Consider the following 27,717-nt stretch of genomic DNA (forward strand, 5'->3'; position numbering starts at 1 on the left):
TTTCTGTTAGCTTTATAGTATGGCTTTGCCTAAGATTGGAATTAGTCAATTTACCCAGTAGACAGACCTCCGGGTCTAAAGGGAATGCAGCCCCATGAATTGAGTATATGGTATCGCAGACCCCTTGCCAGAAATGGTGTAGTTTTGAACACTGTCAAGTGGAGTGGACGAATGTTCCTTCATCTGAGCCACATCTAAAACATCGGGAGGAGATATCAGGGTTGAACTCATGCAATCTAGATGGGGTGATATAGAGCTGATGAAGGAAATTAAACTGGATCAGTCTGTATCTGGAGTTCAATGGGAAAGTAACACCATCCCTGCATAGGTCACGCCATAGTCCCTCATCAAGATCAATACCCAGATCTTTTCCCCATCTAAATTGGGTTTATTTTGCTCCGGCAGTGGTAGTCCTGACATAAGAGCATCGTAAACACGGGAAATGGTCTTGGACAATGATTCATCTGCATGGCAGAGTTGTTCAATAGGTGACATCTTAGGTAGGTTCCATTGTCCTTGAGATTCACCCTAATAAAATGTTGTAGTTGTAGGTAACTTAAGAAGTCCTTGTTAGACAAGTGGTATTTCTGTTTCAGCTGTTCGAAGGACATACGAATTCCCTCCTCATAACAATGAGAGTGATACCCTTATCAGACCATGGTCTAAAGTTACTATTCTGGAAAAACATAGGAATCAATCTATTGTTCCATAGAGGGACTTTAGGGGAAATAAAACCTCTCGTCTGAACAGCTCATGCAATAGCACCATGCCAGGACAGAATTTATAATTAAAGGGTTGTCTGTGGTAGTTTTTATAGATCTCCTGTCCCATTTGTAAAATAATTCTGCCCCAGAGTCCTCATTCAACCATGAGGGAGAAGGACCATTGTCAAACCTCTGAGCCAGAAATCTAAACTGCGCAGCCCAGTAAAACATTCTGAAATTGGGGAGGTTTAAGCCCCCTTGACCGTAGTCAAGGGTCAGTTTGTCCAGTCTAACCCTAGGGGTTTTGCCGTGCCATATAAAATGTCTGGTCAACTTGTCGAGAGAGGAAAAGAATGCTGCGGGCACATGGATGGGGAGAGATTGCAACAAATATAGAAATCTGGGCAAGACATTCACGTTAATTACATTAATTCTACCCAGTAGAGTGAGAGGCAAGTCCATCCATTTACACAGGTCACCTTCCACCTTTTGCAACAAGCTGACCAGATTGAGTTTATAGAGGTTGTTCAGTTTACCATCCACCATCATGCCCAAATATGTGAAGCCCATAGGCGACCATCTAAAAGGAAAGTTTGTGTTGAAAGTTCGTTGAAAGTTCGTGTTGCCCAGTATAGGAAATTATCTGTCCCCTCAGATAGGCTTTCAATGCGTCTCAAAGAATGAAACTGTCAGGAGTGGAGGGTTTGTTTGTCAAAGTAAAAATATTGATCTGCTCTTTGATGAATGCACAAAATTCAGGTTGCTTCAGGAGTGTAGAATTTAGTCTCTATCTATATGCTCCATTTACCTTGGTGGGAATTGAGATTTATAATACCAGAAGAGAATTGTCACTAAGCAACCTGGGGAGATAATCGGTAACTAACACACTGGGTTGATAGCAAAAAATGATCTATGCGTGTGTGTGTGTTGTGTGGGTGTGAATAAAAAGAGTAGTCGCTATCCTGTGGGTGCATCGGTCTCCAGATCAAATCAAATCAAAACAAATGCACCCACAGTAAATTGAGATCCTTCATGAATGACATGGTGAGCTTGGCGGCTTTGGTAAGAAGGGAGGGTTTATCAGAGGACCTATCAAGAACTGTATCTAAACAACAATGTTAATCTCCTCCTGCCAGTAGTCATCCTGGTGGTGTTTGAGCAACCTGAAGGAAGACATTCTGAATAAACATATGGTCATTGTAGTTAGGAGCATAAATATTCAATAGGATCCAAGACTCAGAATATATATGCCTCTGTACCAAAACAAACCTTCCTGAGAGATCAGACATGGTGTTGTTGACACAGAAGGGGATGTGTCTACTTATCAAAATTGCAGTTCTTCTTGCTTTGGAGTTAAAAGTGGATGTGAAAACGTGTCCTACCCATTCCCTCTTAATTTTCTTGTGTTCACTGGCTGTAAGATGTGTTTCTTACAGCCTTTAATTTCTTAAGGTCTGTATAGACTATTTTCCTCTGAACCGGGCTGTTAAGATCTTTTACGTTGAATGTGACATATTTTAGTGAATTAAGCATGGGTTCGGTTTCAAATATATAACCAAATGGATAATCCCTTATATTAAAATTGTCAGGTAATGTTTCAACTTTAGTTTGAACACTGAAGTGACCTATGTGTCTTTTTTGGAAGGAAACAACATTAAACATAGAAAAAACATAAACTCCACCCACCCGATTGTCGGACTAAAACTACAATCCCAAAAATCAAACATGAAAACACTCGTAGAGATAAGTTGTTGCTAGCCTTCCATCTTGCTCTTACTAGCTAAACCTTGGCGTAAACTAAAACCTACCAGCTCTCTAAGTTGAAAACAAACGTTGTGAATAGACATTTATGGCTGAATATTTACTGTCCACAATAAGTGCTGCTTGAGTCTCTTTTCAGGAGAGGACAAACATAAATGGGAGGGGGGGGCGGCAATGGGACTAATGCGACAAATCCTTTGCTTTGCCCAGTGGATATTGACAAAACCAATATACACTATCCTTTAAATGTAGTAAAACTCACCACGGGGTAAAAAAACACGGGGAAAAAGCAATGGGCCTAAGCCTAACTAATTTGCTTCGCCAAGTGGATATTGACAAAACTAAGATACACTCTTCTGTAAATGTAGTCAAATTCAACACGGAAATAAAAATGTTAGTTTAAAATGTACAGTCAAATCAAATCAAATAAAATAAAATTTTATTTGTCACATACACATGGTTAGCAGATGTTCATGCGAGTGTAGCGAAATGCTTGTGCTTCTAGTTCCGACAATGCAGTAATAACCAACAAGTAATCTAACTAACAATTCCAAAAAAACTACTGTCTTATACACAGTGTAAGGGGATAAAGAATATGTACATAAGGATATATGAATGAGTGATGGTACAGAGCAGCATAGGCAAGATACAGTAGATGATATCGAGTACAGTATATACATATGAGATGAGTATGTAAACCAAGTGGCGTAGTTAAAGTGGCTAGTGATACATGTATTACATAAGGATGCAGTCGATGATATAGAGTACAGTATCTACGTATGCATATGAGATGAATAATGTAGGGTAAGTAACATTATATAAGGTAGCATTGTTTAAAGTGGCTAGTGATATATTTACATCATTTCCCATCAATTCCCATGATTCAAGTGGCTGGAGTAGAGTCAGTGTCATTGACAGTGTGTTGGCAGTAGCCACTCAATGTTAGTGGTGGCTGTTTAACAGTCTGATGGCCTTGAGGTAGAAGCTGTTTTTCAGTCTCTCGGTCCCAGCTTTGATGCACCTGTACTGACCTCGCCTTCTGGATGACAGCGGGGTGAACAGGCAGTGGCTCGGGTGGTTGATGTCCTTGATGATCTTTATGGCCTTCCTGTAACATCGGGTGGTGTAGGTGTCCTGGAGGGCAGGTAGTTTGCCCCCGGTGATGCGTTGTGCAGACCTCACTACCCTCTGGAGAGCCTTACGGTTGAGGGCGGTGCAGTTGCCATACCAGGCGGTGATACAGCCCGCCAGGATGCTCTCGATTGTGCATCTGTAGAAGTTTGTGAGTGCTTTTGGTGACAAGCCGAATTTCTTCAGCCTCCTGAGGTTGAAGAGGCGCTGCTGCGCCTTCCTCACGATGCTGTCTGTGTGAGTGGACCAATTCAGTTTGTCATGATGTGTATGCCGAGGAACTTAAAACTTGCTACCCTCTCCACTACTGTTCCATCGATGTGGATGGGGGGGTGTTCCCTCTGCTGTTTCCTGAAGTCCACAATCATCTCCTTAGTTTTCCTGACACCACACTCCGAGGGCCCTCACCTCCTCCCTGTAGGCCGTCTCGTCGTTATTGGTAATCAAGCCTACCACTGTTGTGTCGTCCGCAAACTTGATGATTGAGTTGGAGGCGTGCATGGCCACGCAGTCGTGGGTGAACAGGGAGTACAGGAGAGGGCTCAGAACGCACCCTTGTGGGGCCCCAGTGTTGAGGATCAGCGGGGAGGAGATGTTGTTGCCTACCCTCACCACCTGGGGGCGGCCCGTCAGGAAGTCCAGTACCCAGTTGCACAGGGCGGGGTCGAGACCCAGGGTCTCGAGCTTGATGACGAGCTTGGAGGGTACTATGGTGTTGAATGCCGAGCTGTAGTCGATGAACAGCATTCTCACATAGGTATTCCTCTTGTCCAGATGGGTTAGGGCAGTGTGCAGTGTGGTTGAGATTGCATCGTCTGTGGACCTATTTGGGCGGTAAGCAAATTGGAGTGGGTCTAGGGTGTCAGGTAGGGTGGAGGTGATATGGTCCTTGACTAGTCTCTCAAAGCACTTCATGATGACGAATGTGAGTGCTACGGGGCGGTAGTCATTTAGCTCAGTTACCTTAGCTTTCTTGGGAACAGGAACAATGGTGGCCCTCTTGAAGCATGTGGGAACAGCAGACTGGTATAGGGATTGATTGAATATGTCCGTAAACACACCGGCCAGCTGGTCTGCGCATGCTCTGAGGGCGCGGCTGGGGATGCCGTCTGGGCCTGCAGCCTTGCGAGGGTTAACACGTCTAAATGTCTTACTCACTTCGGCTGCAGTGAAGGAGAGACCGCATGTTTTCGTTGCAGGCCGTGTCAGTGGCACTGTATTGTCCTCAAAGCGGGCAAAAAAGTTATTTAGTCTGCCTGGGAGCAAGACATCCTGGTCCGTGACTGGGCTGGGTTTCTTCCTGTAGTCCGTGATTGACTGTAGACCCTGCCACATGCCTCTTGTGTCTGAGCCGTTGAATTGAGATTCTACTTTGTCTCTGTACTGGCGCTTAGCTTGTTTGATAGCCTTGCGGAGGGAATAGCTGCACTGTTTGTATTCAGTCATGTCACCAGACACTTTGCCCCTGATTAAAAGCAGTGATTCGCGCCTTCAGTTCCACACGAATGCTGCCATCAATCCACGGTTTCTGGTTAGGGAATGTTTTAATCGTTGCTATGGGAACGACATCTTCAACGCACATTCTAATGAACTCGCACACCGAATCAGCGTATTCGTCAATGTTGTTATCTGACGCAATACGAAACATCTCCCAGTCCACGTGATGGAAGCAGTCTTGGAGTGTGGAGTCAGCTTGGTCGGACCAGCGTTGGACAAACCTCAGCGTGGGAGCTTCTTGTTTTAGTTTCTGTCTGTAGGCAGGGATCAACAAAATGGAGTCGTGGTCAGCTTTTCCGAAAGGGGGGCGGGGCAGGGCCTTATATGCGTCGCGGAAGTTAGAGTAACAATGATCCAGGGTCTTTCCACCCCTGGTTGCGCAATCGATATGCTGATAAAATTTAGGGAGTCTTGTTTTCAGATTAGCCTTGTTAAAATCCCCAGCTACAATGAATGCAGCCTCCGGATAAATCGTTTCCAGTTTGCAGAGAGTTAAATAAAGTTCGTTCAGAGCCATCGATGTGTCTGCTTGGGGGGGATATATACGGCTGTGATTATAATCGAAGAGAATTCTCTTGGTAGATAATGCGGTCTACATTTGATTTTGAGGAATTCTAAATCAGGTGAACAGAAGGATTTGAGTTCCTGTATGTTTCTTTCATCACACCATGTCACGTTGGCCATAAGGCATACGGCCCCGCCCCTCTTCTTACCAGAAAGATGTTCGTTTCTGTCGGCGCGATGCGTGGAGAAACCTGCTGGCTGCACCGCTTCGGATTGCGTCTCTCCAGTTAGCCATGTTTCCGTGAAGCAGAGAACGTTACAGTCTCTGATGTCCCTCTGGAATGCTACCCTTGCTCGGATTTCATCAACCTTGTTGTCAAGAGACTGGACATTGGCAAGAAGAATGCTAGGGAGTGGTGCACGATGTGCCCGTCTCCGGAGTCTGACCAGAAGACCGCTTCGTTTCCCTCTTTTTCTGAGTCGTTTTTTTGGGTCGCTGCATGTAATCCACTCCGTTACACTGGTTGTAAGGCAGAACACAGGATCCGCATCGCGAAAAACATATTCTTGGTCGTACTGATGGTGAGTTGACGCTGATCTTATATTCAGTAGTTCTTCTCGGCTGTATGTAATGAAACCTAAGATGACCTGGGGTACTAGTGTAAGAAATAACACGTAAAAAAACAAAAAACTGCATAGTTTCCTAGGAACGCGAAGCGAGGCGGCCATCTCTGTCGGCGCCGGAAGTATCAGTCAATAACACAATAGAAAAAAATCTATATACAGTGTGTGCAAATGAGGTAAGATTAGGGAGGTAAGGCAATAAATAGGCCGTAGTGACGAAGTAATTACAATTTAGCAATTAAACACTGGAGTGATAGATGTGCAGAAGATGAATGTGCAAGTAGAGATACTGCAGTGCAAAGGAGCAAAATTAAAAATAACAATATGGGGATGAGGTAGTTGGATGGGCTATTTACAGATGGGCTATGTACAGGTGCAATGATCTGTGAGCTGCTCTGACAGCTGATGCTTATAGTTAGTGAGGGAGATATGAGTCTCCAGCCTCAGTGATTTTTGCAATTTGTTCCAGTCATTGGCAGCAGCAATAATTTAAAGGAACTGGAAGGAAAGGCGGCCAAAGGAGGAATTGGCTTTGGGGGTGACCAGTGAAATATACCTGTGCATGCTACGGGTGGGTGCTGCTATGGTGACCAGTGAGCTGAGAAGGCAGGACTTCACCTAGCAAAGACTTATAGATGACCTGGAGCCAGTGGTTTTGGTGAGCAATATGAAGCGAGGGCCAGGCAACGAGAGCATACAGGTCGTAGTGGCGGGTAGTATATAGGGCTTTGGTGACAAAACGGATGGCACTGTGGTAGACTGCAAGATGGCGTAGCTGTCACGGTCTTCCTCCTCTTCATCTGAAGAGGAGAAGTGAGAAGGATCAGAGGACCAAAATGCGGCGTGGTATGTGTTCATAGTGAATTTTAATAAAGAGAACACTGAACACTGCAACACTATACAAAAGAGTAACAAAAACAATAAACCAAAGCTACAAATGAGACCTGTGCTGACACAAGCCACTAACATAGACAATCACCCACAAACAAACAGTGCAACCCAGGCTACCTAAGTATGATTCTCAATCAGAGACAACTAATGACACCTGCCTCTGATTGAGAACCATACTAGGCCGAAACATAGAAATCCCAAATCATAGAAAATCAAACATAGACTGCCCACCCAACTCACGCCCTGACCATACTAAATAAAAAAAATAAAAAGGAAATAAAGGTCAGAACGTGACAGTAGCAGTGCAGACGTGGTTTGTCGTTCTCCCCTGTACATTTAGTATTTTTCGTCGCATTTTTTGTATATATTTCCATTTATTTTCTAATTAAATATACCTTCCGGTAACCTGCCTCTCCCAATTTGATACAGAGACGCTATTTTTAGACCTTTTAGCCAGAACCTCCATCAGCAGCTAGCCATCAGAAGCTAACCAGCTAATTAGCTACTAGCTATTTCGTCATTGTCAGCCACTGCTAGCGGCCTTTACCTTCGGCACAGACACCAGACGCTTTATTCAACTTGCCAGTCTGCCAGTATCGGACTGTTTTCTCCACTACAATGCCAGATTCCTGCCGTAAGCCCTGGACCATTACTCCTGATCATCACAGCTAGCTAGCTGCCACTGAGTGGCCCAGCACGGAAGCTAGCTGTGAGCCAGGCCCACCTCCCGGGCCCGCTCAGTGATCACTCGGCTACACAGCTGATGCCGTCAGGACTCTTCCCGGACTCTTTCCCAACACTGCTAGAATTCCACTACTCCACCGGATCCTTGCTGTAAACTCTGGACCTTCGCACCGGGTCATCACTGTTAGCTAGCTGCTACCGAGTGGCTATAGTGGCTAACTCCTCTGCCCCGAAGCTAGCACCAGTTAGCCGCGAGCCAGGTGCATCTCCCGGTGTTAAAGGAATATAACAATTCCTATATGTGTTCATTAACCAATTCAATTGAAATCACTCTGTCTGTTTCTAAGAATTTGTAAAATCCTTATTTGCATAAAATAGACAGAGACCAGTCTACCAAAATTAGACAATAGCATTTATTCGCGAGAGCGCTGGTCCTAATACAATGTACATTGGTTTATATACCTCACATTTAGTCATAAATGTCTCTCTTCCTCTCGGATACAATGGCAAAATAGTTCACAAGCCTTCCCACATTGTCTGCCACCTGTTAAACAATCTACTACAAGCCCAAGGTCTCCCCCTTCCCTGGGTAGGGACAGAATGTCCTGTAAGGAACACAGTATTCCAGCCGGTCTGACGATAGCTCCATTCGTTTCTAACAAGGAACAGAAAGTCCTTGTTCTAATTTTTTACTAAAACTACACACATTATATTTTTATTTTTATTTTTACCTTTATTTAACCAGGTAGGCAAGTTGAGAACAAGTTCTCATTTACAATTGCGACCTGGCCAAGATAAAGCAAAGCAGTTCGACAGATAAAACGACACAGAGTTACACATGGAGTAAAAACAAACATACAGTCAATAATGCAGTATAAACAAGTCTATATACAATGTGAGCAAATGAGGTGAGAAGGGAGGTAAAGGCAAAAAAGGCCAAGATGGCAAAGTAAATACAATATAGCAAGTAAAATACTGGAATGGTAGTTTTGCAATGGAAGAATGTGCAAAGTAGAAATAAAAAAAATAATGGGGTGCAAAGGAGCAAAATAAATAAATAAATTAAAATTAAATACAGTTGGGAAAGAGGTAGTTGTTTGGGCTAAATTATAGGTGGGCTATGTACAGGTGCAGTAATCTGTGAGCTGCTCTGACAGTTGGTGCTTAAAGCTAGTGAGGGAGATAAGTGTTTCCAGTTTCAGAGATTTTTGTAGTTCGTTCCAGTCATTGGCAGCAGAGAACTGGAAGGAGAGGCGGCCAAAGAAAGAATTGGTTTTGGGGGTGACTAGAGAGATATACCTGCTGGAGCGTGTGCTACAGGTGGGAGATGCTATGGTGACCAGCGAGCTGAGATAAGGGGGGACTTTACCTAGCAGTGTCTTGTAGATGACATGGAGCCAGTGGGTTTGGCGACGAGTATGAAGCGAGGGCCAGCCAACGAGAGCGTACAGGTCGCAATGGTGGGTAGTATATGGGGCTTTGGTGATAAAACGGATTGCACTGTGATAGACTGCATCCAATTTGTTGAGTAGGGTATTGGAGGCTATTTTGTAAATGACATCGCCAAAGTCGAGGATTGGTAGGATGGTCAGTTTTACAAGGGTATGTTTGGCAGCATGAGTGAAGGATGCTTTGTTGCGAAATAGGAAGCCAATTCTAGATTTAACTTTGGATTGGAGATGTTTGATATGGGTCTGGAAGGAGAGTTTACAATCTAACCAGACACCTAAGTATTTGTAGTTGTCCACGTATTCTAAGTCAGAGCCGTCCAGAGTAGTGATGTTGGACAGGCGGGTAGGTGCAGGCAGCGATCGGTTGAAGAGCATGCATTTAGTTTTACTTGCATTCAAGAGCAATTGGAGGCCACGGAAGGAGAGTTGTATGGCATTGAAGCTTGCCTGGAGGGTTGTTAACACAGTGTCCAGAGAAGGGCCGGAAGTATACAGAATGGTGTCGTCTGCGTAGAGGTGGATCAGGGACTCACCAGCAGCAAGAGCGACCTCATTGATGTATACAGAGAAGAGAGTCGGTCCAAGAATTGAACCCTGTGGCACCCCCATAGAGACTGCCAGAGGTCCGGACAGCAGACCCTCCGATTTGACACACTGAACTCTATCAGAGAAGTAGTTGGTGAACCAGGCGAGGCAATCATTTGAGAAACCAAGGCTGTCGAGTCTGCCGATGAGGATATGGTGATTGACAGAGTCGAAAGCCTTGGCCAGATCAATGAATACGGCTGCACAGTAATGTTTCTTATCGATGGCGGTTAAGATATCGTTTAGGACCTTGAGCGTGGCTGAGGTGCACCCATGACCAGCTCTGAAACCAGATTGCATAGCAGAGAAGGTATGGTGAGATTCGAAATGGTCGGTAATCTGTTTGTTGACTTGGCTTTCGAAGACCTTAGAAAGGCATGGTAGGATAGATATAGGTCTGTAGCAGTTTGGGTCAAGAGTGTCCCCCCCTTTGAAGAGGGGGATGACCGCAGCTGCTTTCCAATCTTTGGGAATCTCAGACGACACGAAAGAGAGGTTGAACAGGCTAGTAATAGGGGTGGCAACAATTTCGGCAGATAATTTTAGAAAGAAAGGGTCCAGATTGTCTAGCCCGGCTGATTTGTAGGGGTCCAGATTTTGCAGCTCTTTCAGAACATCAGCTGAATGGATTTGGGAGAAGGAGAAATGGGGAAGGCTTGGGCGAGTTGCTGTTGGGGGTGCAGTGCTGTTGTCCGGGGTAGGAGTAGCCAGGTGGAAAGCATGGCCAGCCGTAGAAAAATGCTTATTGAAATTCTCAATTATGGTGGATTTATCAGTGGTGACAGTGTTTCCTATCTTCAGTGCAGTGGGCAGCTGGGAGGAGGTGTTCTTATTCTCCATGGACTTTACAGTGTCCCAGAACTTTTTTGAGTTAGTGTTGCAGGAAGCAAATTTCTGCTTGAAAAAGCTAGCCTTGGCTTTTCTAACTGCCTGTGTATAATGATTTCTAGCTTCCCTGAACAGCTGCATATCACGGGGGCTGTTCGATGCTAATGCAGAACGCCATAGGATGTTTTTGTGTTGGTTAAGGGCAGTCAGGTCTGGGGAGAACCAAGGGCTATATCTGTTCCTGGTTCTAAATTTCTTGAATGGGGCATGTTTATTTAGGATGGTTAGGAAGGCATTTAAAAAAAATATCCAGGCATCCTCTACTGACGGGATGAGATCAATATCCTTCCAGGATACCCCGGCCAGGTCGATTAGAAAGGCCTGCTCGCAGAAGTGTTTCAGGGAGCGTTTTACAGTGATGAGTGGGGGTCGTTTGACCGCTGACCCATTACGGATGCAGGCAATGAGGCAGTGATCGCTGAGATCTTGGTTGAAGACAGCAGAGGTGTATTTAGAGGGGAAGTTGGTTAGGATGATATCTATGAGGGTGCCCGTGTTTAAGGTTTTGGGGAGGTACCTGGTAGGTTCATTGATAATTTGTGTGAGATTGAGGGCATCAAGTTTAGATTGTAGGATGGCTGGGGTGTTAAGCATGTTCCAGTTTAGGTCGCCTAGCAGCACGAACTCTGAAGATAGATGGGGGGCAATCAGTTCACATATGGTGTCCAGAGCACAGCTGGGGGCAGAGGGTGGTCTATAGCAGGCGACAACAGTGAGAGACTTGTTTTTAGAGAGGTGGATTTTTAAAAGTAGAAGTTCAAATTGTTTGGGTACAGACCTGGATAGTAGGACAGAACTCTGCAGGCTATCTTTGCAGTAGATTGCAACACCGCCCCAGTATTCAGTATTATGATTATAATAAGATTCATACATTCATACAGTAACATTGTAGTATTCTGTTTAGTTATAGTTCTAAGTTACATGTATACATAATTTAGTCATTATTCATAAAAATCCCATAACACCCGGGTAGCAAACAAAATGACTACAACCACAATACCTCTTTTGCCTACTGACCTGGACCCTTTGTCGACACGAAGCCCCGCCATTCCACCACGACTGGTCTGCCGACATAACTCCATCCGCTGTGCCCCCAACCAGCCTTTGCCGGACGTCGGAGCAGAATCTCAATTCAACGGCTCAGACACAAGACGCATGTGGCAGGGTCTACAGTCAATCACGGACTACAGGAAGAAATCCAGCCCAGTCACGGACCAGGATGTCTTGCTCCCAGGCAGACTAAATAACTTTTTTGCCCGCTTTGAGGACAATACAGTGCCACTGACACGGCCTGCAACGAAAACATGCGGCCTCTCCTTCACTGCAGCCGAGGTGAGTAAGACATTTAAACGTGTTAACCCTCGCAAGGCTGCAGGCCCAGACGGCATCCCCAGCCGCACCCTCAGAGCATGCGCAGACCAGCTGGCCGGTGTGTTTACGGACATATTCAATCAATCCCTATACCAGTCTGCTGTTCCCACATGCTTCAAGAGGGCCACCATTGTTCCTGTTCCCAAGAAAGCTAAGGTAACTGAGCTAAACGACTACCGCCCCGTAGCACTCACATTCGTCATCATGAAGTGCTTTGAGAGACTAGTCAAGGACCATATCACCTCCACCCTACCTGACACCCTAGACCCACTCCAATTTGCTTACCGCCCAAATAGGTCCACAGACGATGCAATCTCAACCACACTGCACACTGCCCTAACCCATCTGGACAAGAGGAATACCTATGTGAGAATGCTGTTCATCGACTACAGCTCGGCATTCAACACCATAGTACCCTCCAAGCTCGTCATCAAGCTCGAGACCCTGGGTCTCGACCCCGCCCTGTGCAACTGGGTACTGGACTTCCTGACGGGCCGCCCCCAGGTGGTGAGGGTAGGCAACAACATCTCCTCCCCGCTGATCCTCAACACTGGGGCCCCACAAGGGTGCGTTCTGAGCCCTCTCCTGTACTCCCTGTTCACCCACGACTGCGTGGCCACGCACGCCTCCAACTCAATCATCAAGTTTGCGGACGACACAACAGTGGTAGGCTTGATTACCAACAACGACGAGACGGCCTACAGGGAGGAGGTGAGGGCCCTCGGAGTGTGGTGTCAGGAAAATAACCTCACACTCAACGTCAACAAAACTAAGGAGATGATTGTGGACTTCAGGAAACAGCAGAGGGAACACCCCCCTATCCACATCGATGGAACAGTAGTGGAGAGGGTAGCAAGTTTTAAGTTCCTCGGCATACACATAACAGACAAACTGAATTGGTCCACTCACACAGACAGCATCGTGAAGAAGGCGCAGCAGCGCCTCTTCAACCTCAGGAGGCTGAAGAAATTCGGCTTGTCACCAAAAGCACTCACAAACTTCTACAGATGCACAATCGAGAGCATCCTGGCGGGCTGTATCACCGCCTGGTACGGCAACTGCTCCGCCCTCAACCGTAAGGCTCTCCAGAGGGTAGTGAGGTCTGCACAACGCATCACGGGGGCAAACTACCTGCCCTCCAGGACACCTACACCACCCGATGTTACAGGAAGGCCATAAAGATCATCAAGGACATCAACCACCCGAGCCACTGCCTGTTCACCCCGCTATCATCCAGAAGGCGAGGTCAGTACAGGTGCATCAAAGCTGGGACCGAGAGACTGAAAAACAGCTTCTATCTCAAGGCCATCAGACTGTTAAACAGCTACCACTAACATTGAGTGGCTGCTGCCAACACACTGACAATGACACTGACTCAACTCCAGCCACTTTAATAATGGGAATTGATTGGAAATTATGTAAATATATCACTAGCCACTTTAAACAATGCTACCTTATATAATGTTACTTACCCTACATTATTCAACTCATCTCATATGTATATACTGTACTCGATATCATCTACTGTATCTTGCCTATGCTGCTCTGTACCATCACTCATTAATATATCCTTATGTACATATTCTTTATCCCCTTACACTGTGTATAAGACAGTAGTTTTGGAATTGTTAGTTAGATTACTTGTTGGTTATTACTGCATTGTCGGAACTAGAAGCACAAGCATTTCGCTACACTCGCATTAACATCTGCTAACCATGTGTATGTGACAAATAAAATTTGATTTGATTTGATTTGATCTACTAGCTCCGGCCTGCTAACTTTAAACGCTGTGTCTCCCGCTTGCTAGGTAGTAACGACTACTCAGCGGCTTCCCTGTTTCATCTATTGCTGTTCACTGGACCCTATGATCAATTGGCTACATAGCTGATGCCTGCTGGACTGTTCATTAATCACGGTACTCCATTCTGTTTTTTTTTGTTTATCTGTCGGCCCCAGGCTCGAACTCAGCCCCTATGAGTAGTTAACTGACCCTCTCTGCCCATTCATCGCTATTTTACTTGTTGTTGTCTTAGCTGAGTAGCTGTTGTTGTCTTACCTGTTGTTGTCTTAGCTAGCTCTCCCAATCAACACCTGTGATTGCTTTATGCCTCGCTTTATGTCTCTCTCAAATGTCAATATGCCTTGTATATTGTTGTTTAGGATAGTTATCATTGTTTTAGTTTACTAAAACAGAGCCTCTAGTCCCACTCAACATGCCTCAGATATCTCCTTTGTCCCACCTCCTACACATCTGGTGACCTTACCCAGCACAACTAGTATGTCCAGAGATGCAACCTCTCTTATCATCACAAAATGCCTGGGTTTACCTCCACTGTACCCGCATGCCACCATACCCCTGTCTGTACACTACAGTACCCTATCTATTCTACCACACCCAGAAATCTGCTCCTTTTATTCTCTGTCGCCAACGCACTAGACGAGCAGTTTTGATAGCCTAAAGCCGTACCCTTATCCTACTCCTCCTCTGTTCCTCGGGTGATGTGGAGGTTAACTCAGGCCCTGCGTGTCTCCAGGCACTCTCATTTGTTGACTTCTGTAACCGAAAAAGCTTTGGTTTCATGCATGTCAACATCAGAAGTCTCCTCCCTAAGTTTGTTTTACTCACTGCTTTAGCACACTTAGTCAACCCTGATGTCCATGCCATGTCTGAATCCTGGCTTAGGAAGGCCACCAAATATTCTGAGATTTCCATCCCCGACTACAACATTTTCCATCAAGATAGAACTTCCAAAGGGGGAGGAGTTGCAATCTACTGCAAAGATAGCTTGAAAGGTTCTGTCATACTTTCCAGGTCTATGCCCAAACAGTTCTAATTTTAAAAATGTATCTCTCCAGAAATAAGTCTCTCACTGTTGCCGCCTGTTATAGACCCCCCTCAGCTCCCAGATGTACCCTGGACACCATATGCGAATTGATTGCCCCTCATCTATCTTCAGAGTTCGTTCTGTTAGGTGACCTAAACTGGGGTATGCGTAACACCCCAGCAGTCCTACAATCTAAACTAGATGCCCTCAATCTCACACAAATTATCATGGAACCCACCAGGTACAACCCTAAATCCGTCAACTTTGGCACCCTCATAGATATTATTATGACCAACTTGCCCCCCAAATACACCTCTGCTGTTATGGGTCCGCGGTCAAATGACCAACCCTCATCACTGTCAAACGATCCCTAAAACACTACTGTGAGCAGGCCTTTCTAATCGACCTGGCCCGGGAATCCTGGAAGGATATTTACCTCATCCCATCAGTCGAGGATGCCTGGTCATTTTTAAAAGTCATTTCCTCACCATCTAAAATAAGCATGCCCCTTTCAAAAAATGTAGAACTAAGAACAGATATAGCCCATGGCTCACTCCAGACCTGACTGCCCTCGACCAGCACAAAAACATCCTGTGGTGGACTGCAATAGCATCGAATCGTCCCCGCGATAAGCAAGCGGATGGGCCTTCAGGGGACGTCGCGATGGAGGAGCCTGTTGAAACCCCCTCTGGCGGATTACATCGGGAGACCAGTCATGATGGATCGGCGGGCTCGGCGTCGGCAGTAAAAGGGGTCCAGGCTAATTGGCAAAGTAGGTATTGTAGCCCAAGGAGTGGCTGATGGACCTCTTCAGCTAAGATGGGCCTCTTCAGCTAAGATGGGCCTAGCGCGAGGCTAGTTCCAGGCTAACTGGTGCTTGCTTCTGGACAGAGACGTTAGCCATGAGCAGCCACTCGGATAGCAGCTAGCTAGCTGCGATGATCCAGGTGAAAAGGTACAGAGCTTGCGGTAGGAATCCAGAGATGTGGAGATTTGGTGGAGAAAAAGCAGTCTGGTATGCTCTGGGTTGAATCGTGCTGTGCAGACTGACAGGAGTTGACCGGGCTAAGGTTAGCTGATGACCGCTAGCAGTGGCTAACTGACTACTAGCTAGTAGCTAGTTAGCAGGCTAGCTTCTGTTGGGGGTTCCGATTCTAAAGTATAGAAAATAGCAGATCCATACCAAATTGGGTGAGGCGGGTTGCAGAAGAGTATGTGAATTTAAAAATATAAAAAGTATATACAAAATATATACAAAGGAAAAAAAATGTATATACACGGGACACGAAAAGACAAGACATCTGAACTGCTACGCCATCTTGGCGATTAAACGTAGCAAGCATGCCGGCAGACTCGGAAGAGGCTGCTGAGAGCAACAGTCTAGAATTGTCGAGTTATGAGGGCTAATGCTAATCTTGCCTGCTGTGGCGCTATCATTATCTTGTGATTCAACAAAGTTTTGGTCATCCTTCTTGCCTCTCGGCCGGACGTCCATGGCTCTTTGGGAAGGTATGAAAAAATTCAAGAACTTTGAACGTTTCTTCTAGTGTAGTTGCAAAAACCATCAAGCGCTATGATGAAACTGGCTCTCACGAGGACCGCCACAGGAAAGGAAGACCCAGAGTTACCCATGCTGCAGAGGATAAGTTCATTAGAGTTAAATGCACCTAAGATTGCATCCCAAATAAATGCTTCACAGAGTTCAAGGAACATACACATCTAAACATCAAGGAGACTGTTCAGAGGACATTGCATGAATCAGGCCTTCATGGTCAAATTGCTGCAAAGAAACCACTTCTAAAGGACACCAATAAGAAAAAGAGACTTGCTTGGGCCAAGAAACATGAACAATGAAAATTAGACCAGTGGAAATCTGTCTTTTAGGTTGATGAGTCCAAATTTGAGATTTTGGTTCCAACCACTGTGTCTTTGTGAGATGCAGATTAGGTGAACAGATGATCTCTGCATGTGTGGTTCCGACCGTGAAGCATGGAAGAGATGTGAAGAGGTGTGATGGAAGAGGTGTGATGGTGTGTGGGTGTTTTGTTGGTGACACTGTAGGTGATTTATTTACAATTTAAGGCACACTTAACCAGCATGGCTACCACAGCATTCTGTAGAAATATGCAATCTTATCTGGTTTGCGTTTAGTGGGACTATTATTTGTTTTTCAACAGGACAATGACAAAATACAGCTCCAGGCTGTGTAAGGGATACTTGACCAAGAAAGAGAGTGATGGAGTGCTGCATCAGATGACCTGGCCTCCACAATCACCAGACCTCAACCCAATTGAGATGGTTTGGGATGAGTTGGACTGCAGAGTGAAGGAAAAGCAGCCAACAAATGCTCAGCATATGTGGGAACTCCTTTAAAACTGTTGGAAAAGCATTATAGGTGAAGCTGGTTGAGAGAGAATGCCAAGAGTGTGCAAAGCTGTCATCAAAGCAAAGGGTGGCTACTTTGAAGAATCTGACATCTAAAATAGATATAGGTATTTTGGTTACTACATGATTCTATATGTGTTATTTCATAGTTTTGATGTCTTCACTACAAGGTACAATGTAGAAAATAGTACAAACAAAGAAAAATCATTGAATGATTAGGTGTGTCCAAACGTTTGACTGGCACTGTGTGTGTATTTATATAGATATTTGTTTAATAATAATCTTAATATGTCACAAATTTGAGTATTCTGTTTGATAATTTGGTGTGTCTAAAAGTGTCAATGGTGTTACTCTATTTAAATGAAGGGAAATTCAATTGTGAGCCAAATTATAAATCATATGTCATTAGAAATGAAGGACCTTATATTTAAGCATCTGGGGCTTCCATTTAAAAAAATCCTTAGTTTACCTATAATGTGTCCTTGATGTTACTAATCAAAAATTTATTAAGCTGCCTTATTAGTTGATTTAAAATGAGAAGATTTACCCAAAGACATTGAAATCTCCCCAATGTGCTTTTCCCAAAAACCACCTCAACTGGGTGGGGATTCCTATGAGTTGGGAGTGATCAGCCAATGATCAGCGCATTGGCTTCTTCTTCAAATTGGGTTGTCTGATTTGTAAATGGGTTTAAGCTGTATCACTGCCATTTAGTGGCCAAAATACTTGAACGACACAATATTTGGTTCAGGACACCAGCACTGCAGGTGGCATTAAATTCCCATTATAAGCTTTATTCTTTTTTTAACACAAAAGAAGGAAATTGACTACTTCAAAATGGAGATAGCCTCAATGTTGCTGCCTATGCTCTTAGATGCCATAGTAGGACAGATACAGTATATTACAAAAGCATCCATCCATACAAGGCCTAATACAACATTTTGTGCAGTGTGTTTATGTGTGTGTGTGTGTGTGTGTGTGTGTGTGGATAAAAAGAAAAAGGCATATTTCCTCTCCACCATGAACAATAAAGTAAACTTTATATTTGTTGCGTCAGCCGTCGTGCATCATAAAACACTGTTGCACACTCAATAAAGATTCAAAGGTTAGCAATCACAGCACAGGTGATTTTGGCCTTGTTCTCTGTACTTGCTTTTAACACACACAAGCACAAACACACACACACGCACACACACACACTGGGGGGAGATGTTTGTATGTTAATAACTCCTTCTCTGATCAAGGTAGAGGAAACGAGTTGTTATTAAGACCAGCGCCCAAACATTCCTCCAGGAATTGGGTTTGTGAGCCGTGGGGTACACATAATATGGCCCTGCACTGCGGACCAGCGTTACGAGATGCATTTAAGCTAAGTAGGAAGAAGAAATAGAACAGAAGCTTGAAAATAAATACTTTATCTCTGCCTATAAATACTTTATCTGTGCCTATTTGAGCTTGACTAGCTTAATAACCTAATAGAAACTTCCCAAAATTGCAAACCCTGCCCATCTGGCACTCCAGGCAGACTCTAGCAGAAAACGTATTGCAAGAAGTATTTGAAAATAGGTATTTGACCCAGGTCTGCTACAATGATACACATTGAGCTCTGAACAGCTTGTAGGATGAGAAAGCACACACACACACACATACACACGCACCAGAGGGGACGGGCGGGGGGGAGTGGATCTCCAGGAATGGGATTCGGAAGGAGGTGGGTGCTCTCCTTGCGACCTCTGCGTCTCCGTTGTTAAGCAGCAGGTCCACGATCTCCTGGGTCCACGTGGTTCCTGAGAGACAGGAAAGGTAGAGGGGCCCATTGAAATATAATTACTAGAAGCCCCTCAGACCCCAGCAAGTTGACTGGAACACTCATATGGGTACCGCCAACAGTCCACCTATCACGGATGATTGACTTGAATGAGAATGTCCAGTAATGTCTAGTAATTTTATTTATTTGGAATTTACATTACTCCAGGGGTATGCAGTGGACATTCCAAACCAGTGGCCAGTACAATGAATGTGTTCTCCCACTCCAAAATACCCACATGAAAAAAAGATTATATGGTGTAAATACTATAGTATTCACTGTAGTTTTTTTGCGGACATTACTGTAGTATTCACTGTAGTGATTTTGCGGACATTCTGTTGTATTTACAGTTTACTATAGTTTAAATACTGTAGTAAAAAAACTGTAGTATATACTATATGAATTACTGTAGTGCTTTTTTGGACTGTGGTATACTGTAGTATTTATGTAGCATTTTGGCAGACTGTAGTATACTTGTGTATTTTTTTGTTGACATTACTATAGTATTTACTATAGTGTTTTTGTTTTATTATCTTTGACATAGAAGTGGGGGCTTTAACCTTCAGGAAATGTCCTGGACAAATACTAAAAGAGCCCATTTTCCATAACCTGTAGGTAGGACTGGGGTCTGAATGAACAGTTCAGAGCTTCTATTATTTTCTATAACCTGTAAGTAACACAATATATGGTCTATACTTGGCATATACAGGTAACTGCCAAAATAATGGAAACACGTATGTAAATTAGGGATGTAAAGTATATTGAAAGCAGGTTCTTCCAGAGAGGTGTGGTTCCTGAGGTCATTAAGCAATCAACATCCCATCACATGTCTAAAAATAGTCAGTGCTATCATGGATCCTTGGGACATCCCTGCCCCAGTGGTGTAAAGTACTTAAGTAAAAATACTTTAAAGTACTACTTAAGTCGTTTTTTTTTGGTATCTGTACTTTACTTTACTATATTTTATTTTTGACTACTTTTACTTTTACTTCACTACATTCCTAAAGAAAATAATGTACTTTTTACTCTTTCCTTGACACCCAAAAGTACTTGTTACATTTTGAATTCTTAGCAGGACAGGAAACTGGCCCAATTCACGACCTTATCAAGAAAACATCCCTGGTCATCTCTATTTCCTCTGATCTGGCGGACTCACACAAATGCTTCGTTTGTAAATTATGTCGGAGTGTTGGAGTTTGCCCCTGGCTATCTGCAGGGGTGGATACGTTACTTTCTAAATGTAATCGGTTACAGTTACTAGTTACCTGTCCAAAATTGTAATCAGTAATGGAACTTTTGGATTACCCAAACTCAGTAACGTAATCTGATTACATTCGGCTACTTTTAGATTACTTTCCCATTAAGGGGCATTAGAAGAACACAAAAATGTATGTTACCAATTGAACAACATCTATTGCAGGATAAATCAATGTTAAAGTTTACATAGCATATTTTTTGAATGTCATTGAGAAAACAGAGAAGTGTCAAATATGTATTTCTCGCACTTAAAAGTAATCCTTGAAGTAATCATCTCATTTTTCAAACGTACCTGTGATCTGATTACAATATTTTTGCCTTTTACTCAATTTTTGCCTTTTACTTAGACTTTTACTCAAGTAGTATTTTACTGGGTGACTTTCACTTTAACTTGAGTCATTTTCATATCTTTACATATCTTTACTTTTACTGCCCTAGACCCTAACCCTAACCTGGATGTACTGCCAAAATCTCTAAAACAACGTTGGAGGCAGTTTATTGTAGAGAAATGAACATTTAATTATCTGGCAACAACTCTGTTGGACATTCCTGTAGTCAGCATCCCAATTGCACGCTCCCTCAACATGAGATATCTGTGGCCTTGTGTTGTGTAATAAAACTGCACATTTTAGAGTGGCCATTTGTTGTCTCCAGCACAAGGTGCACCTGTGTAATGATCATGCTGTTAAAATCAGCTTTTTGATATGCCACACCTGTCAGGTGGAAGGATAATCTTGGCAAAGGAGAAATGCTCACTAACAGGGATGTAAACAAATGTGTGCTCAAAATGGGACAACACTTTACATGTTGCATTTTTGTATATTTGTTCAGTATAGAATCAATACCAAGGTGCATTGAAGCTGTTCTGGCTCATGGTGACCCAACGACCTATGAAGACACTTTCTGTTGGTGTTTCCTTTATTTAGTCAGTTACCTGTATGTTTCTCACTTATGGGTGGCACAAATTGAGATATGGGGGAGGGAAATAGGCAGGGTATATGCAAATTAAATACTGTAGTATTACTATGATAAAACAACTGTAGTTCTTCAGCGGACTGTAACGTTTTTGCGAACATTACTGTAGTACAGTGTTATTCTTTTACCTATTTTACGTAGTAAGTACTACACAAGATCAAGAGATACTACAGTGTGAAGTATAGTATTGTACAGTATACTACAGAATCATATAGTAAATACTGTAGTATTCTATAGAAAAGTATTTTTTCATGTGGGTAGTCTTCTGTTGAGATACTGTAACTCCACGACGACCCAGGTTAAGAAGATCAAGCTATGAACCACAATCCAAAATCAATGAAAAGGATAAGCACCTTATTGTTTTCAGGATTCGCTGTGCTTATCTGGTTCATTCATTTTGGTTTGAGGCATGTAGCTAGCACAGGAGGCACCTTCATTTGGGAGGACGGGCACATACTAATGGCTGGAATGGAATTATTGGAACAGTATCAAACACATGATCTACATGCGTTTGACACCATTCCATTCACTCCATTCCAGCCATTATTATGTCCTCCCCTCACCAGCCTCCTGTGAAGCTAGCTCTAGACAAACGATGCCGTGGTGTGTGGACTCATCTTGGCGTTCGACTACTTTTAAGGTCTCAAAGTATCTGACAAACTTTGATTTCATACTTGTCCCTTTGATCTAGCCTGGTTAAACCAGCCTGAACCCTGTGACCGCATCATTCTGTGAGTGCAGTTTTCAGTCTGGTTAAACCAGGCTACCTTTAATCATCTGTGAATGACAAAATCAATTATAAATAACCTCTTTCCAGTTACCTGCTTTGGGGTAGGTGGCAATGAGGAGATCAGAGGGATCGGGGCGGAAGGCCCAGATAGAGTCCCAGTTGTGGACAATGTGGCACATGAGAGGGACCCCTTGGATCTTGATCAGGGGAAAGCGGTGGAATGCGTCACCTGCTGCCGCGATGGCCTCGCTGTACGACAGTTCTTCTTTCCCAGCCATGACTTCAAATTCCTCCACGAGGAAGCAGAACCACAAGCAGACCACGAGAAGACCACAGGGAACCCAAGAACGTAAAAGTGTTTAAGTCCGGTATTCTGCTTATCTTCTTGGAGTGGTTGGTCCTCTTTGTCAGTATGCACAGAAAGTTGACTTACTTGTTCTTCTCTCTGTATCACTCTAGCTTTCTAACATCTCTCTCTCTCTCTCTCTATGCAAGATCTCTCACTTTTCTTTTGTTTATCCTAAATAGCTTTCTCTGTATCTCTTGTCTGCTGAAGATGAGAAAAGCACAGAAGAGTATATGGGATCTGTCTCTACCTTAGCTGCTGTAGATTCCGGTGTCTGCTCTCAAACTAGTCTGTCTACTCTACCTCTCCTTGTTCTTATTCTCTCTCTCTCTCCCTCTCTCTCTCTCTCTGTAATATTTGACTATATGATCTTACTCTCTTCTTACTATCCCTATCTCCTAGAATATTTGTCTAGGCCCAAAATGTTCTCTCCCTTCTCCTACTCTGTTTTTAACCTCTCTCTGGCTGAGTGCTGTCTGCCTGCTCTGAGCTCTATCCCGGTGTAAGCCATTCCGACTTCCTATACTAAAGTGCCCTTATGCAACTCCCCAGGCCAAACTGAATTCCACTTTATTTTTTATTTTTTTACCAGTGAATCTGGAGTTCGAGGGAGTGTCTAGAACTATCTGTTCCAAACAGAGGAGCTAGCCAAATATCCTTCGGCTATTTACTTCCCAAGTAAAAACAGGTTGCTATAGTCTAATTAAGAAATAAACAAAAGACAGCACAAGAACATTTGATTGACATAGATTAGTTTAATTACATAAGTATTCACTTTTTATATTATGGCTGCTTTAAAATTCCATTGTTGTTCGTCTAATCTCCTGCTCACACACACATTTTACAGTTCCCTTGGATGGCCTCATATGAAACGTTGAAGCCTGCTAGTTTGCAAACACTCCCTAAAGTTAGTTTCGACTTAAGTCCTATAGTTGTCTAGTCCTGTGAGACAATGACTGGAGCAACAAGCCTCAGGCACTTTGGCAGTCAACATTTTTTCACAAAAGTCTGCTCTCATGTGTCCGTACTCACACTGCATTGTTGAAATATATCCGCATGCACATGACATAGTTCAATGTCTTATATATAAAAAGAGTGTTCGTTCTGTAACTCAACATCTCAACATCAAGTAATAAAAGCAGAATTAACAACAGTTAGAGGGAGACTAAAACAAAATACTGTTGCTTCCATGCAGGATATGAATGTTGAGCTTTAGCAAATATATGATTACAACATTAAATCATTTGGTACGTCCTGCGTTACATTTGAGTTAAGTAATCCGTGTGCACCCAAAAAAAAAAAAAATTAGATTTTTTATTTTTTTTACTAAAACAAGTTTACATCTTTACATTCAGGACATGTAAACAAAAACGTAATGTTCTGCGTGCGTTAAACACACAGCGACCGACAACCGAATGGCGCCGTTGAATGTAACATAATTTCTCCTTGGAGGCCCTACTTTTTGGAATGCTGCTGACCATCTCGCTCCAGCAGATACACACTGGTCCCAGAAGTGGCTGCGATCAGGCCTGTCCACTTCCCCGCCAGACACACGGACGAGCCGAACACGGCCGAGGACAGGCCCAGCAACCTGGACTCAGTCTGAGTGGGAAGGGAGAGGGAGAGCAAGGGGGAGAAAGAGAAAGAGGGAGGGTGAGGAGGAGGAAGAAGGGGAGGAAGAGTAAAAGAGAGACAAATAAAGACAGAAATAGAAAGAGGTGGTTGAAGAAGATTAGATTTCTGTGAATTCATAATTATATTCATTTCTTCAGTGTTGATTTGAACAAATATATCTATTTCCTTGCATTATTAGGACAAAGAAGTGCCATTGATTACCAGATAAGAACAACGGTGAAGGACCTTGATGTGATTACATTGAGAAGTGTCACCGGCCACATCATCATGATGATGCAAAAAGCATCATTCCAATATCTTGAAAACATGACTGCTGACATGCAAAACATTTTGGGACTGTATCAACAGTGGACTAATGAATTATTATTATTTTTTTAATAGTTTTGAGTGGATTGTCCCTTTAACCTTTGATTGATGGAGTCTTTTTTTTTTACTATACCATCAGAGGGTATAACAACAACGTGCTGTAGGAGGAAGGCAAACAGTTGCTAGCTAAGAGGTGCCCATTGTAAAATGGCAAGTAAACTGTTGAGTGCCATTTTTGGTTTATAAAGTGCATAAATAAATATTTTATCGCTTCTCTCAGAGTTTTGCTTACTGTATAAACGACTCACCGCGCAATAATAGACTTGAACAAAGCTGCAAGATATCTTACTTCACAATAATTCCTACATAATTATAAACTTTACTACTTTATACTGTACCTAAAATACCAATATACTAACCGTCATAGTCCACCTGTTAATGACTCTCAGCATATTTGATTGGCTCCCAGCTGCCACGATATGATCCTGGCCAAGCCAATGGCATGTGTAGATCTGTGTGAACAACAATTTGACACAAAAAGTTTTAGAATAAATAATCCCAGAAGGGTTCTTTGGGTGTCCGAATGGGATAACCCACTGAAGAACCCTTGTGTTTTCCAGGTAGAACACTTTTGGATACACGTAGAACCCTCTGCGGAAAGGGTTCTACATGGAATCGAAAACGGTTGTACCTGGAACCCAAAAGGGTTATTCAAAGGGCTCTCCAATGGGGACAGCCGAAAAACTTTATTAAGTTCTAGATATAACCTTTGGAATAGTAGTTGAGGTTTAGATCATTTTTTTGTGTGGCTATATTGATGGACTCACTTTGCTCTCTCCTTGGTAGTCATGAGGCACTTCAGTCACTTTCTGACCTGAGACATAATCCCAGATCTAAAAGAGAGAGAGAAAAAGTGCAAGAGAGAGATAAGTATGCATGCTATGCATATATGCATGCATTGCAGCTGTCTTTGTGTCTGCACCCACTTTGGCACCCAAATGTCCCAATACATTGTGTAATAAGCTATAGTTTTAGGGTCATGCCCTGGTATCAATATGGAGATAGTAATCACATTGATTGAAATAGGAAAACAATTGTTAAAGTTTGTGTAAAGCTACAGTACCTGAGCTGAGGGGAAACAATGTTGTATTAAGATGAAAACAATAACATGTTTGTCAAAGTCAGAGACAATGATTGCAGGATTATGTGATTTACTGTAACTAGACAGATCTCTAACCTTTAACCATGAGAAAGGTTACCCTAAACCTCTCAGTATGTACTGAATAAAATCGGATTACTTCTGGATGACTATCCTTGGTTAGCCTGCAACTGCCTTCTCAGTTTATGCTGCAAACAGATACACTGCGTATACAAAACATTAGAACACCTACTCTTTCCACGACATAGACTGACCAGGTGAATCCAGGTGAAAGGTACAAGTATGATCCCTTATTGACGTCACTTGTTAAATCCACTTCAATCAGTGTAGATGAAGGGGAGGAGACAGGTCAAACAAGGATTTCTAAGCCTTGAGACAATTGAGACATGGATTGTTTATGTGTGGCATTCAGAGGGTGAATGGGAAAGACAAAAAAATGTAGGTGCCTTTGAACACGGTACTGTGTGGTAGTAGGTGCCAGGTGCACCAGTTTGTGTCAAGAACTGCAACGCTGCTGGGGTTTTCATGCTCAACAGTTTCCTGTGTGTATCAAGAATGGTCCACCACCCTAAGGACATCCAGCCAACCTCACATAACTGTGGGAAGCATTGGAGTCAACATGGGCCAGCATCCCTGTGGAACGCTTTCGACGCCTTGTAGAGTCCATGCCCAGACAAATTGAGGCTTTTCTGAGGGCAAAAGGGGGGTGTTCCTTATGTTTGGTATATTCAGTGTAAATTCAATCTCTAAATAACCCTCCAGCAATCTTGGTCGTCACTATCTGGACAAGTGGCAAAGTCATAAACCCAACCTATTTCTCTTCTTAAAATCTGATTTGAAACCTAACCCTAACCTTAATCCTAACCCTAAACACACTGCTAACCTTATGCCTAACCCTATCCTTAAATTAAGACCAAAAAGCTTATTTTTGTTTTCATAAATTGTAACCATATACACTGTAGCTACTGCGAACCATCAATCTTGTTGCAAGTGCTGGCTCAACTTTCTCCTGCATCTTCTTGATTTACTGGCATCACGGCTAAGAGGTCAGCTGCACTGTCAAGTTCCAGGGAAAGCTTTCCCAACCCACATTTTATTTTAAATAATTCATTTAAATACTATTACAGTCTAGTACACCCAACTCTGGTCCTTGAGTACCCCCAACAGTACATATTTTTGTTGTGGCCCTAGACAAGCACACCTAATTCTACTTGTCAAATAATCATCAAGCCCTTGACAAGTTGAATCGAGTGTTTTTCATAGAATTTTTTACTGTAATATGTCTGCACATTTTTCAAAAGTTATCTGGGATGTGACTTAATCTTTGTTTTCTGATTACGTCATCCCTGTTACATGTAATCCGTTACTACCCAACCCTATTTGTTTGTTGCTGTGTTGTCACCTCCAGTGCGTTGTCCCTCCTCCAGGAGCCAGACAGGATGTGGTTGACAGCTGGATCGATCTGAAGCGTATCACCACACACGTGAGGACCCGAAAGCATCCTAAAAGCAGGGTAGACAAAGATAATGCCTTATAAAACCTGTCCATGGCTAATCTGGATGCATACACCATAATCCTGACGCATAAACCATAATGATTGAAGACAAATAAAACAACTACAGTTTTACCTGACAGAGTGCTGCTGTCTGGTATCCCAAAACTGTGAGAATACAAATATTATTAGACAGATATTTTAAATAAATGTAATTAATTGAATTGAATGACTTTCCCTGGAAAATCACCTTGATTGCCACGGCAGTTTCTAAATTGATCTACTTAAACAGGTGTGTCAAACGAAAATTCCTGGAGGGCCATGTGTCTACAGGTTAGCACTCCTACCTTGTACTTCAATGATCAATTCATGTCATTGTCACCGCTCTAGGTCTTAACTGAATACGAATTTACATTAAATAACATAAATAACAAAAGCCAACAGATACACAGGCCTGCAGGAATCGAGTTTGACACCCCTGTCCTAGAACAAATGTATGAATGTGGTCTCTAATTACTAGACCAGACTAGTGTTCACAAACCACAAATCAAGCTTCTTAAGATTTTGGGATTCTATACAGTAAACTGCAATTGTTACCTGTATGGTGTTGTCCCAACCCCCAGAGATTAATTCTCTCTCCATCTCTGGGTGAAAAGTCACTGCAAAAACCCGAAAACAATGTCCATCCATAACTGTTCTTGTGGAGCTG

General features: G+C 43.2%; 2 protein-coding genes across 3 annotated transcripts in view; both read right to left on the reverse strand.

The window, feature by feature from the left end:
• Positions 1-22,952, reverse strand: part of sult1st6 (sulfotransferase family 1, cytosolic sulfotransferase 6) — a 47,277-nt gene extending 24,325 nt beyond the window's left edge. Inside the window, exons 1-2 of the mRNA XM_020453910.2 lie at positions 22,162-22,952; positions 18,960-19,088 (exon numbers count right to left, since the gene is read on the reverse strand). Of these exons, the coding sequence (XP_020309499.1) occupies positions 18,960-19,088; positions 22,162-22,348 (316 nt within the window). The 5' untranslated portion in view covers positions 22,349-22,952. The remainder of the gene's footprint in view (positions 1-18,959; positions 19,089-22,161) is intronic.
• Positions 22,953-23,151: 199 nt separating this feature from the next.
• LOC109865989 (WD repeat-containing protein 38) overlaps positions 23,152-27,717 on the reverse strand; it is a 40,712-nt gene continuing 36,146 nt past the window's right edge. The window contains exons 6-11 of one of the 2 annotated variants that reach the window (XM_020454513.2): positions 27,606-27,714; positions 27,145-27,176; positions 26,919-27,018; positions 25,185-25,250; positions 24,777-24,869; positions 23,152-24,018 (exon numbers count right to left, since the gene is read on the reverse strand). In XM_020454513.2, the coding sequence (XP_020310102.1) occupies positions 23,872-24,018; positions 24,777-24,869; positions 25,185-25,250; positions 26,919-27,018; positions 27,145-27,176; positions 27,606-27,714 (547 nt within the window). In that variant the 3' untranslated portion in view covers positions 23,152-23,871. The remainder of the gene's footprint in view (positions 24,019-24,776; positions 24,870-25,184; positions 25,251-26,918; positions 27,019-27,144; positions 27,177-27,605; positions 27,715-27,717) is intronic. The other variant, XM_031799766.1, reaches the window with a different exon arrangement.

The sequence above is a fragment of the Oncorhynchus kisutch genome, linkage group LG20, assembly GCF_002021735.2.
Source record: "Oncorhynchus kisutch isolate 150728-3 linkage group LG20, Okis_V2, whole genome shotgun sequence".
Classification (NCBI taxonomy): domain Eukaryota; kingdom Metazoa; phylum Chordata; class Actinopteri; order Salmoniformes; family Salmonidae; genus Oncorhynchus; species Oncorhynchus kisutch.